Here is a 13,412-nt window from a genome sequence, read left to right on the forward strand (position 1 = left end):
CTTCCATTCCTATCAGTTGGTCTAGGAAGTCTTGCGCTATCATTAGACTGTCTATCTTTATTTTTTCCCTTGCCACGTGATTAGCATTACTTCTGGCAGTGTCCATCTAAATAGGATATTTCTTTTATTTAGTTGCATAGCAAGGAAGCGGTAATCTCTTCATAGCTCCCTTACTCTCCTGTGGACTTGTTTCAACGTTATGACCTCTTTCCCCTTGTACATCATCTTTTCTTCTCTGGTTATATTGTATAGGATATCACAGACTTTTTTTCCTGGTAAATCTAATGTGGATCTCTCTTGGTAACTTGTGTCTTCTGGCATAATTTGTCTGGACTCGGTATACCTCATCCAATTCTGTTATTATTTCTTGCTTGTCCCTCTGTAGGGCCTCTGAAATCATTTCCGCCATCACCTGTACCAGATCTTCCTCTTTCCCTTCCGGTTACGTTCTGAAATCTCAAGTAAAACACCGCCCTGTCCATTTCCAATTGTATGATGGAATCTTCAAGTTCTCTGTTCTGGGCCATCAGTTTGTGGTCTACTGTTCCAGTTTCCTTTCATTTTGTTCCACTTTGGTTTCTACATTTTTTATTTTTTGTTCATTTTTGTGGATTGAATCTTGGATGTCATTCACTTTGCCATCCAAAATCTGGATATCTGTTTTCAGTTCATTATGATTACTGGACAGTTTTTCCTGCATCTTCACCATCGTCTCCTGTATTAATGTTAAGGTGGTTTGCATGGCCTGCATCATGAGATTACAATCGATTTTTTCATCTTCGTTTGTCCTTCTGTTGACCGTTGAGGGGATGCCGTGGTAATTGTTGGGTTTGATGTAGTTTTCTTTCCCATCTTTAACGTCAGTATCCTTCTCTGATCTCCCATAATCCTATCTATATTTTTCCAAACTATCATCCACTGTTATTACTTGTTTGTCTTATTCTTGTTTTTCTTATTTTTACTTATGTTAGTCTATAATGTCCAACTAATGATCTTCCAGTATTTTAATCAATAGAGTGGTATCTATTAACCTATGCCTTATATTTTCTTATCTCTTCTATTCTTCTATTTTATATATTCTAAAATGACATATATTCACTAATTAAGTTAGAGTAGTCTTAAAGGTAATCTTAAATTTCTATGCAATAAAATCTATATTTAAACATATAAAGAATAGATTAAATCAATATCAGAATCTATGTTTCAATTGATATTCAATTAAAATTCTAATAGATTATAGATTTTATATTTAGTAGATTATACTTAATAATTAACAATTAGCTTTTTTTTTTCCCCTTTAATTTATATGCCACCCTTCTCCGGAGACTCAGGGTGGCTTACAATGCGTTAAGCAATAGCCTTCATACTTTTGTATATTTATACAAAGTCAGTTTATTGCCCCCACAATCTGGGTCCTCATTATACCTACCTTTGAAAGGATGGAAGGCTGAGTCAACCTTGAGCCTGGTGGGATTTGAATTTAATTGCAAGCAGCAGATGTTAATAACAGTGCATTAGTCCACTGTGCTACTTCTCAAGTACTCACAAATTAATTAATTAATCACTCAATAAGTAGTATAGGAGAGGGGGAGGGGGGTAAGAGAATATCAAAAGAAAAGAGTAATTTATCTTAATAAGTATATTATTCAGAGGTTATTCCACACTGTTATATTAAAGTTCTTTTCAACATTCATACAATGACCTTTTCATAAGTCTTCAGGTCCTTGTGCTTTTCCAGCTATAGTTCTTAGATTTCTACTGTCTTTTTAAATTATTTTTGATGTTCTTCTGTCACCACTCTGTCCTCTTGGTTTCTGTTCGAATATTAGTTCAAGTATAAGTCCAGCTGTCTTATAATAGTCCTTTCTTTCACAGTTCTAATATTCAATTCTTTTTCTATTTATATTCTACAATGGTGGCTCTTTCTGCTTCTTTTCTTTTCGGTCCCAGTCTTATCTCCTTCTATCTCTCAGCAACGCCAGCACTCCCTCCATTTTGCTATTCACTCACAGATTTCACCAACTTTTCCTCTCCGTGCCTCTGCTGTACCAAAAGCATTGTTTCTCTTCAATGTCGTCTTGTCAGTTGAAATTATTCTGCTGATTCATTCTCCATCTGCCCAATCTCCGCTCGATTTCCTTCCATGAGTCCTTTGTTCTGACAAGACCGATCTCACTACTCCAACTTCTTATGCCTTTACGGTGTTCCGGCAAAACTCCACTTCTAACACCGTCTGCTCCGTTCTTCTTCTCTCCCCGGCTATTTGTCAGCTTATCGCAGCTCGAGTCTGACATTTCAAAATGACAGACGCATTCATGCTGGGTTAACAGAGGCATCTGTTTGAGCGGCAAGCGCTCGCCCCACGCTTTGCTGCTCTCTGGACTCCCTCTCTAGTTCGCAATGCTCTCCAGGCTCTTGCCCCCTAAGGGTCCCCAAAACACGAAGAAATCCGGGGTTGAACAGCGGAAATCGCTCTCCTTCCACTGTCTCGCCACGAATCGCCAACTGGAAGTCCTATTTTACATATTTATGTATTAAATTATTGTATTTTAGCCTATAACAGTTGTATTTTACCCTACTGTTATTTTAAATTGTTTGTATAGGACTTTATTGGTAACATGTGTTCGAACCAATAGGCTAATTAATAAATAATAATAATAAAAATAAAAAATTAGATAGATATGAACCAGTGTGTTCAGTTTTCTGGAATAAAGTTTGCAATGCCTCACAGTTGGGATTGATGTCTTTTTTTAAAAAAACAGTTTTAAATGATATCAGTTCAATATATAAGCCTTAATTTAGAATTATACTAGTTATCAGTGCGTACATCTGGGCTACAGTGGTCAGATGTCCAGATCTGGATTGGTATAGTTTTTTGAAAGAAAAAGTGTGTATCATCTTTACCCTGTAAGAAGGCAAGGATTTCTCCCCAAATACCTGTGAATTAGGGTAAGAAAATATTCTTAAATTTGTGGCAACAAACAAACATGAATAGATCAAAATTATTTCAGATATACTTTTTAAAGTACTATTGTATCAGTTGGGTTCCCCTCTTCGTCATTAAGGCAAATGAAGATTTGAGGTTTTCCAGTCAGAAGCTGGAGAGAAGGAGAGCACCTTCCACTCAGCTCTCCATCCTGACTTTTTAAAAAGTTTTGTTGTTTCTGCTGGAAAAAGATAATGGAATAGGTGTTTTGTGGGAATCAATTAATTTAAAAATGAAGTGTATTATTTTACAGGCAATTTGTATGAGCATGTATATTTGCCTCATCACCCAGCCCCCTTTTTAAAATGGGATAGAATGTGACATAGGAGGTATTTATTTGTATGGGACTTCTATGACTTCTAGAATGTGACATAGGAGGTATTTATTTGTATAGTCCCATCTATCTATGGGACTTCTCCTTGAAATAAATTTATTAGGTTAAAAGAGAGACTGCTAAGATTGGTTTCAAGTGGAACTAGTATGTCTAAATTGATAATATTAGAAAACTAAGTTTTGCATAAAAAATTCACGTGTATTCATTTATTGCCTATTTTTCACTTGGGGGCAGTTGTTTTTAGCATATTTTTTTGAAGTTAGCCTGGTATATTATTCCACAAATGAAAGAGAACAAATATAACCTGAATAGATTTACAAGTAGTCTGTCACTTACAACAGTTCATTTAGTGACAGTTCAAAGTTACAATAGTATTGAAAAAAGTGACTATGAACATTTTTCATATTTACAACCTTTGCAGCATTCCCATTTAATATGATCAAAATCCAGATGCTTATGGCAACTGGTTCATACCAGTTGCACCGCCCCAGGGTCATGTGATTATTTTTGCAACTTTCTGATGAATAAAGTCAGTGGGGAAGCCAGATTCACTTAACAACCAGGTTGCCAATTTATCAACTGCAGTGATTAACTTAACAACTGTAGCAAGAAATGTTGTAAAATTGGGGAAAACTCACTTAACAAATTCTCACTTGACAACATAAATTTTGGGCTCCATTATGGACTACTTGTATTTTAATCATGGTCTCTCTTCTCTCCTAACCTTTAACATTAAAATTCTAGTTTAATGTATTTTATTGCCTCAGATTTTATAAACACTGATTCTTTATATATTTAAAAATATTATTATAACAAAATAATAGCCAAATCTTGGCTGTTCGTTGAACTACTCATGTTTACTACTTAACTGATTTTTTTAAATTCCATAAGGCTCTTTTTCTACTATCTTTATAGTAGTGAATTTTCTTTCTTCTTTAGGGCTGTGATCTCAAATAAATATATTTTCGTTCCACTAAAATCTGTGGAAGATTTTAGTCATAAGTAGCTTTAAGCCCCACTGATTTCCATTGAGATAAAGCATGCCTAACCAGGTTTAGATCCAGTCTATAAATCATATATGCAGATATGCAGCTCTGTGTCCATGCTGCAAAAATAGGGTAGTCTGCCTCTTTTTTTAGCCTGAACTGTCAAATGTCTATAAGATATTATGATAACAGAGGTAATAATAAAATTCTTTTTTTTAGCATCATTGGTACTGGATACTATATTTCATTAATAATTCTGGAATTGTTTGTTTGCTAATGATTAGTATATGCATGTATTCAATATCTAAGTGTTTGTAAACTACTCATATCAATATGAGTATCACATTAATTGCCTTAATGAAGATTTTATAGTTCCTTGTCAGTACAGTTTGTCTAACATATTAAGTTTTCCTGTTTCTTTGCTTGCTATTCCAAAAAAGAGGATACTTCTGATAAGATGGATGGTAAGAGCCTGTTTTGTCTGACAGTTTCTAAAACAACTGATTTTGTGACTTCTGTACACATAACAAATTCAGCTTGAATAACACTCACCTGACTTCTAAATAATATGAGATTTTCTTATTAAAGCATTGATATAAGGACATATATGGGCAAGTGTCTGTGCAGCTCTATTCCAGTGCTGCTTTAGACAAGATTTATTAATATGACTTGTACAGTCTTGTTCATGTTTGCGAAACTAATCTTAGTACTTGAGCTAATAATAGTCAAATGAAGGGCATATCTTGATTTTTCTTACTGTCAGCAAAGTAGTTGGATTTAAATTGCAATATTTAAGCTTGTTTGTTAATGTATAACACATATAATTCATTTTTAACAACCATCTATTATTTTTTTTTAGTTCTGCTTTATAATTTTTAATTCTTTATTAATCATTATTATTTAATGGTTTTAAATAATGATTACTTTATATTCATTGTTTTATTGAACTGTTGTATGCCTCCCAAAATCACTTTCTGTGAGATAGGCACCCATATATATTTCATCCATCAATAAATAAATTTGATCAATAAAATAATCTCTAGTTTATAAATTTTATACTTCTTGTGGCCTGTTACCAAATGTAATTTTCAATATGTTAACTGTTAGGGGAAAAAAGTCTGGTGATGTTTTAAATGTTTATTCTAAAATATGTTTTTGAGGACTACATTTCATTAAATGCAAGGAATGGAATGGAATTATGAGATTTGAGTATGTGCATATGTGTGTGTGGGTGAATTAGTAGTCTATAATGACTTTAATTTTCTCATACATAATCTCAGTATATTGTATATATAATATAAAAGCAAGGCAGAAAGTTTTGCTTAATGAAAATTTTAGATTATAGAGCATGTGAAAAGTTTCAAAATAAAAAAGTTAGAAGAAGGTATAACCAAATATAGTTCTAACTACATTTTAAAATATAATGTGGTTCTATATAAACTGAATAAAGCTGTGGCGTTGTAAAGGGATGCCAGAAAATATGAAAAAATTGCCATTGTGGATTGTATAAAAATGTATAAAAATATTTGCAGTATCATGTAGAACTAATATATTTTGTGTCAGATCTTTTGGAATTCAAACATAACATGAACAGATAGACTGATATGGAAAGGTATGCATAGGTGGGTGAATGACTATGTATCTTAGTTCAGAAAAAATATTTAAAAAATTATATTGGGAGATTTTTTTCCATTCTGCAATGTGACTGTATTTGGTAAGATCTGTGATTAGAACAAATTACAGATTAAAAATATTTATGATAAAATGGGCAGGACCCAGTCTATATAAACAAGATTCTGATATAGCACAAATAAATAATTGTTTAGTAAAAGTAAAGAGCTTACAAAGGTTTCCACTAATTGGCAAAATAAGGGTAATACAATGCATGGCATTAAAGCTTAAAAGAAATGAAGGAATTGTTTGAAGAATCACAGCCCAAGTTTGTAAACTGGTCAAGAAGGTCTAGGAATTTTCTACATGATGGAAAGCTGTCAAATATGCAGTGTGTCACAGAACTGAGTACACCCTGTCACATTTTGTAAATATTTAAGTATATCTTTTTATGTGACAACACTGAAGAAACGACACTTGACTACAATGTAAAGTAATGAATATACAGCGTATATAACAATGTAAATGTGCTGTCCCCTCAAAATAACGCAACACAAAGCCATTAATCTCTAAACTCCTGGCAACAAAAGTGAGTACACCCCTAAGTACTAATGTCCAAATGGGGCCAAAGTGCCAATATTTTGTGTGGCCACCATTATTTTCCAGCACTGCTTTAAACCTCTTGGGCATAGAGTTCACCAGAGCTTCACAAGTTGCCACTGGAGTCCTCTCCACACCTCCATGACGACGTCACAGAGCTGGTGGATGTTAGAGATCTTGTGCATCTACACCTTCCGTTTCAGGATGCCCCACAGATGCTCAATAAGGTTTAGGTCTGGAGATATGCTTGGCCAATCAATCACCTTTACCCTCAGTTTCTCCAAAGGGGGATCATGCTCTGCTTCAGTATGTCACAGTACATGTTGGCATTCATGGTTCCCTCAATGTACTGCCCCAGTGTCGGCAGCACTCATGCAGCCCCAGACAATGACATTCCCACCACCATGGGAGGATGAAGGGGTTGCGCACATGCATGCCCACACCCATAATTCAATGCCCCCCATCCCCATGCATGTATGCACGCCCCCCCCCGGTCTCCCTGCTCCTGGCACGCAAAGGTCCAATAGGCCAGTTTTTCTCTCTCACCTGGCTCCAGAGCCTCTCTAGGAATCTGGGGAGGGCGAAAATAGCCTTCCCCACCCCTCTGGAGGCTCTCCAGAGGCCAGAAACGGCCCGTTTGCCAACTTCCGGTGGGACAATAGGTGCCATAGGTTCGGCATCACAGGGCCTACACCATCTTTATATAGAGCAACAATTTGTTTTTTCAGAGTCTCAGAGAGTTCATTACCCTGTTGAACTTCCAGTGACCAGTATGAGAGAGTGAGAGCGATAACACCAAATACCTGCTCCCCCTTTTCACCTGAGACCTTGTAACACTAACACGTCAGATGCCAGGGAGGGAAAATGGCTACTTGGGCCCCATGTGGACATTATTTCTTAGGGGTGTACTCACTTTTGTTGCCAGCAGTTTAGACAATAATGGCTCTGTGTTGCATACATTTTGGGCTCAATTGTGGTCATAAATTGGGTGTCGAGCCCAGTCCCTGGCTCGACACATGATCCTATAGGGGAAGAGACCTGCAGGACGCCATCACAAACCGCATCTGAAAGACCATAGGGCTCCAAGGTGTACTGGTGATGGTGATGGGGCAGTTCATGAAGCATCGGGCGGGAGAGCGATGGAGTGGACTGGCATCTTCATAGCGATGATTCCCGATGACGGCAGCTGACGTGCAGAGACAACGCGGAAAAGCAGGGAGATCTGTGTACCCTGTCAGCCAGGACAGGTGCTAATGGCGCTAATAGGGGCAAGGCGCGGGTACGGTGTGGTCTGTTTAAAAGGCGCTGGGAAGCAGACACTGTCAACGCCGATTTTGTAAGTTTACTACTCACCGTGCCTGGGACCAGTCTGTAGCAGGAAATAAGCCTACTAGCCCAATCGGACAGCGTTTGTGGTGTTTTTAAGAGCTTACCTGCATAGGCGTGGCTCAGCACGCAGATATTGAGGACTACCTGTATTCTTTTTATTTACTATTAATTTTACATAAAATTTAATAATCCATCTATGTTACATAAAAACATGCAAAATACGAACAACGTATTTTTATAACAAACATAAACAGCAGTATGTCTATGGAGATTCTCAGTCATCCAGATCATGGTTGTCCCAAAGGTACTTTTTTAAGAGGCAACTGGACTTTCTGGGTTTGTTTGTTTGTTTGTTTGTTTGTTTGAAGCTGTCTCGTTTCTCATCAAGAAGCTTCTTCAGATCTGGCTGGATGGTGTGGAATGGAAGGATTCAAACTCCTTGCAGACAACTGGTCATTTGCATTCTTTTAGCAAGATGTTAAGGCCATCTAGAGCAGCGGTGTCAAACTCAAATTCATTGAGGGCCACATCAGGGTTGTGTTTGACCTCGGTGGTGGGCATGATCAGTTCGACATCACTCATGTCAGGGGTACCTGTGGCAGCCCGAGAGTTCTGCCAGCAAAAACGGAGTTAGGGAGGGCCACCTGCAACCCTTTGCCAGCAAAAACAGAGGCACCATGGGCCAGTCCTTTGCTGTTTCCAGGGCAGCCCCGCAGGCCAGATCTAATCACCACGTGGGCCCCTGGGCATTGAGTTTGACAGCCTGACCTACAGGTTTATCTATGTTATCAGGGTAGTGATACCTGAATAGTGCAAACGGGCGTGGAGCCTTCTTGGAACTGTTGAAAAGATTGTGTTGTAGACTGGAGATAGATGATAGTCATATCTCTTCCCCCTCTGTTGAGAGAGGGCTGTTCAGTTTTGACATAGATTACCTATTTGACTGCTTTTTCAAACCAGCGCTCCTCTCTGTCCAAAATGTGAATTTTGCTGTCTTCAAGAGAGTGGCCTTTGTCTTTTAAATGCAGATGGACTGCTAAATCTTGTCCTGATGTGTTTCTTCTCCTATGTTGTGCCATGCATTTATGAAGTGGTTGTTTTGATTACCCAATGTAAAGATCTGCACATAGCTCACTGGATTGTATTGCATGTACCAAATTGCTCAGTTTGTGTCTGGGTGTTTTATTCTTGGGGTGGACAAGCTTAGTGTATGCTTGGGTTTGAAGTGAACATGTATGTTGTGTTGGCTAAAGATCCACCTGAGCTTTTCCAATATTCCTGCAGCTTTTTTCAAAGAAAAAACAGACAGTCCAATTGCTTCTTGAAAAAGCAGCTTTGGATAAATAGTAGTATATCAGTATTGGATCCCTAGAAAGCGAAGGAGGTACTTTAATCTGTCACAGATAAATGCTGAATGTGCAGTCTGCACATTCCAGGTAACTATTCTAATCAAATCAAAGCAGTACATACAGTAGTCCCACAATTACACAGATTATAAAGAGATTATGCCATTTCATCAAAATATAATTATACTGGTATGCAACCAAACAGTAATTCTACCTACTGTTTCTAGTTAAAACTGTTGAAACCTATTAGCAGCCATAAGGGAAGTATATGTCATGGTTTTAACATACGTGTGCATGTACATATTCTATGGCTAGTTAAATTTTTGGAGTCTAAATGGAGAGGAGAATAAAAATGCTTCTAGTCTGCAGTAGACCAGAACGGAACGGAACAGAACAGAACAAAACAATAGAAGAGAAGAGAATAGTTTATTGGCCACATATGATTGGACATACAAGGAATTTGACTTCTGTGCATTTCTCTATCATAGGATGCCTAGCATAAACAAATGTTTGCCAGCCACAGCAGATTATGCCATGGGACTAAGCCCTATGACAGATTAAATTTCTCCATATCTATTCTAACCATCCTACAAGAACTAATAATGTCTTATAGAAAATAGGGAATCATAAATATATTTTCCAGAGTGAAGTTATTATTTTTGTTAAAAGTGCTCAAATAACTTTTTGTAAAACAGATAGTCCAGTCTTTTTGCTGAATGGACAAAACGTCTTCTGTGGCTGCTCGTGGCCAGATGCCATGTGGCTTGTCACACCGGTGCCGCCGCTCATGACAGGAGGCTGCATGGGGTGTTGTACCATTGCACGCGTGAGCGGTACCACTGACACAATGTGCCAAGCGGAGTCCTGCCACAACTCTAGCATAAAGTCATCATAGCAGATGGAAAAATATAGTACAAAATATATTAGGCAAATGGGCTGTCCAATCTCTTTTTAAAAGCCTCCAGTGATGGAGCACCCATAACTTCTGTAGGCAAGTCGTTTCACTGGTTTATGTCACAGAAAAGTTGATTGGATCTAAGGCAGTGGTTTTCAACCTTCCTAATGCCGTGACCCTTTAATACAGTTCCTCATGTTTTGGGGACCCCCAACTAGGGGTGGGTTCTAAATTTTTTTCTATTGGTTCTGTGGGCGTGGCTTATTTTGTGGGCGTGGCTTGGAGGTCATATGACTGGGTAGGCGTGGCTAGCTGGTCTTGTGACCGGGTGGCCATGGCTATGTGTATAGGGACTACTCAGAGGGCTGAAAAAAGTCATTTCTTACAGGTCCTCACATTTTTGAATGGTCCTCACACTTATGACCATCCTCACAAGAATGCCGTGCAGCATTCTTAACAACCATGTCACTCATTTCACAACTGCTTCTCTCCACCATGGCGATAAGATAGGGCAAAAAATGTAAAATGTGAGGACAGTTGTAAATTCGAGGACTGGTCAAAAGTGCGACGACCAGTCAAAAATAACTTTTTCAGCCCTCTGAGTAGTCCATGTGCACAAAAGGACTACCCAGAGGGCTGAAAAAAGTGATTTCTGACAGGTCCTCGCACTTTTGACCGGTCTTCGCACTTATGACTGGTCATCATTTATGCCCATTGTAGCATTCTTAACAACCGTGTCACTCATTTCACAACTGCTTCTCTTCACCATGGTGACAAGATAGGGCAAAAACGTAAAATGTGAGGACAGTCGTAAGTATGAGGACTGGTCAAAAGTGCGAGGACCAGTCAAAAATAACTTTTTCAGCCCTCTGGGTAGTCCATATGCATAAAAGGATACAGCAATAGAGAGGGATGAAGGAAGGGAAAGGAAATTGGAGTAGGAATGAGGGTAAGAGAGGGAGGAAGAGAGGAGGAGAAGGAGAAAGGAAGAGGAAGTAGGGAGGAGAAGAGGGGGAAAGAGAAAGTAAGGAAAGAAAAGAGAGAGGTGGTAGGTTTGAGGAGAAAGATTGCTGTACAATAAAAAAGATGAAAGGGAAGAAAACCAACCCCAAACAAATATAAAGATATTAAGATAAAGAATGAATTGTTAAACTTTAAAGAATAAAAGAGAAGAAATATGAATAAATAGCAATAATTAGAAACACACATATAAACATACAACGTATTTTCTTTGAACAGAGTATTTGGCCGATTCACAAATTTAAACAGTGTTTAGTCATTTCAATTAAATTTACAATTTCTATATTTCCTTTTTGCCATATTTATTCCTCATCTATTTTTTAAAAAAACCAACATTACCCTTCATCCTCATCTCTAAGCTTAATCGAATTAAATTTTTCCCTTCTATTCTATATTATATCCCTTCGCATTGTCATCTATTTTTATATCCATCCTCACATTGGTTAATTATGTAATTATGTAATACAATTGTTTAATACAAATACAACATTTTAATATAAATCAATTAGTTATATAACTATCTTTTTTGTATATTAATCAATATGAACATGAATATTCCAATTATTTCCATGCAATCCAATTTCTTACAAATCAATTAATTATATTTACCAATAATAATAAACCAAATAATTTCCCCCATATATTTCTCTAAACCACAATTTAACCATTTCTGCTTTCAACACAATATACAATTAATAGTATCTCAATTATTACAATTCCCTAGTAAAATAGAGCTTTTTTTCTTTTGTCTTTTAAAATCTTGAACCTCCTCTTTTGCTTTAAATTTCCCATTGTTTGCAGTTTTGCACCTACCTTTTTTGGTGAGGAAAAAGAAAAAGAAATCTCTCTCTGCCTCATTTTGTCACGTTGCAGCAAAGACCCTGCTTTACTTTCAGTTTCGCTTTTTCAGCATAGCTAGGGGAAAAAAATTCTGCTCAAGCAAGTTACCTCTTTGCAGCTAGCTAGCAACAGAGCCCTCCGCAAAACAGCTGAGAGCAAATCAGCTGAAAGTCAGGAGGCTGATCAAATCAACTTATGATAATTAACCCATGCTGAAGCTGAAAGGGGCTGTTTTTTCTATTTTTGCAGGCACCAGTCTACTCATTTGTTTTCTTACAACACTGATCAGCTGTAGGGTGGCCCTTTGAAGCTCCATGGCAAGAATTTAAACAGTTTTTTTCCCTCTAGCCATCAGCTGGGATTCAGGAGGCAGCAATAGATTGGGAGTGGGCGGGGTAAGCGACAGGCGATCCAACAGAGGCAGAGGGTGAGTGTGAGTGAAGGCATGGGGGGGGCGAGAGAGGGCTTTGGCGACCCCTGTGAAATGGCCGTTCGACCCCCAAAGGTATCACGACCCCCAGGTTGAGAACCGCTGATCTAAGGGATCATTTCATAGCAAAGTAGAGAGTAACACTATTCTTAAATATTTTTATATGCATTTGGGAAGCTAAACAATTATTGTTTATCAAATACAAAAAGAGCTTTTGTTTCGAATATCATGTTTTGATATTTTTTCCCATTTAGGAACAGCTTCTGAAGATGGTAAGACAATAAAAGAGAAAATATATTTATCTTAATATTTCCATCATCATAAGCCATATTGTATGCTGACCATATAGTTCATTACATGGTCTTTGGGGTTATTTATTAATTTGCTTAGCTAATAACGCTTTGTTGCTGCTCTATCTATGTCTTTTTTTCAAATGCAGATTGGCAATAACATGTATCATTATCCATTATATTTTAAATGTATAAACTTTTTCATTTGCTTTTTTATTAAAAAAATTTTCTGTGAAACTTAACACACTGGTAGACATTCTCATGCTTTTGGGAAAAGGTGCTACTATTTACTGAAATTTATTTTGGCATCATGGTTATGTAACTAGATGTCAACATTCAATACCTGAGGTTTAGACTAAATATTGTCAAATGACAAAATATTTTTAAAGTACTAACATGAGATACACAAAATAATGATCAACAAATTTGAAGCTATCTCATTTGGAATACCTAATTTTTAATTACTTTTTAAAGAAATGCAGACTAAATTCTTTATAAATAAAACAAATTTGCTGGTTGATCCTTATTTAAAATTACATTAAAATTCACAAAATACAAATCAATTATGTAATATTATTTAAATTATATTTTATCCTCATTTACTTAAAGCAGTTTACATGATTCTTTCACATGTTAATTTCATAAGTCTTTTGTGCATTTAGCCCAATTTTTTTCTGATTGACTCTGTCACCTAATGAACTTTATGATTTGAACTCAAATCCATGATCACTGTCAAAGATGGATG

At 37.0% G+C, this 13,412-nt stretch overlaps 1 protein-coding gene across 50 annotated transcripts in view; it reads left to right on the forward strand.

The window, feature by feature from the left end:
• CLASP2 (cytoplasmic linker associated protein 2) overlaps positions 1 to 13,412 on the forward strand; it is a 495,740-nt gene that overhangs the window by 364,361 nt on the left and 117,967 nt on the right. For 36 of the 50 annotated variants that reach the window (XR_015734236.1, XR_015734237.1, XM_060686009.2 and 33 more), the window contains 2 exons: positions 4,747 to 4,770; positions 12,632 to 12,649. The exons of 11 other annotated variants lie outside the window; for them this stretch is intronic. Coding sequence is in view for 37 of the 39 variants with exons in the window: in XM_060686009.2 (XP_060541992.1) it covers positions 4,747 to 4,770; positions 12,632 to 12,649 (42 nt within the window). In the remaining 2 variants the exon portion in view is untranslated. The remainder of the gene's footprint in view (positions 1 to 4,746; positions 4,771 to 12,631; positions 12,650 to 13,412) is intronic. 3 more of the 50 variants (XM_060685991.2, XM_060686001.2, XM_060685989.2) reach the window with 2 other exon arrangements.

Source organism: Pantherophis guttatus, chromosome 4 (genome assembly GCF_059756535.1).
Source record: "Pantherophis guttatus breed Tessera chromosome 4, ASM5975653v1, whole genome shotgun sequence".
In the NCBI taxonomy this organism is placed as follows: domain Eukaryota; kingdom Metazoa; phylum Chordata; class Lepidosauria; order Squamata; family Colubridae; genus Pantherophis; species Pantherophis guttatus.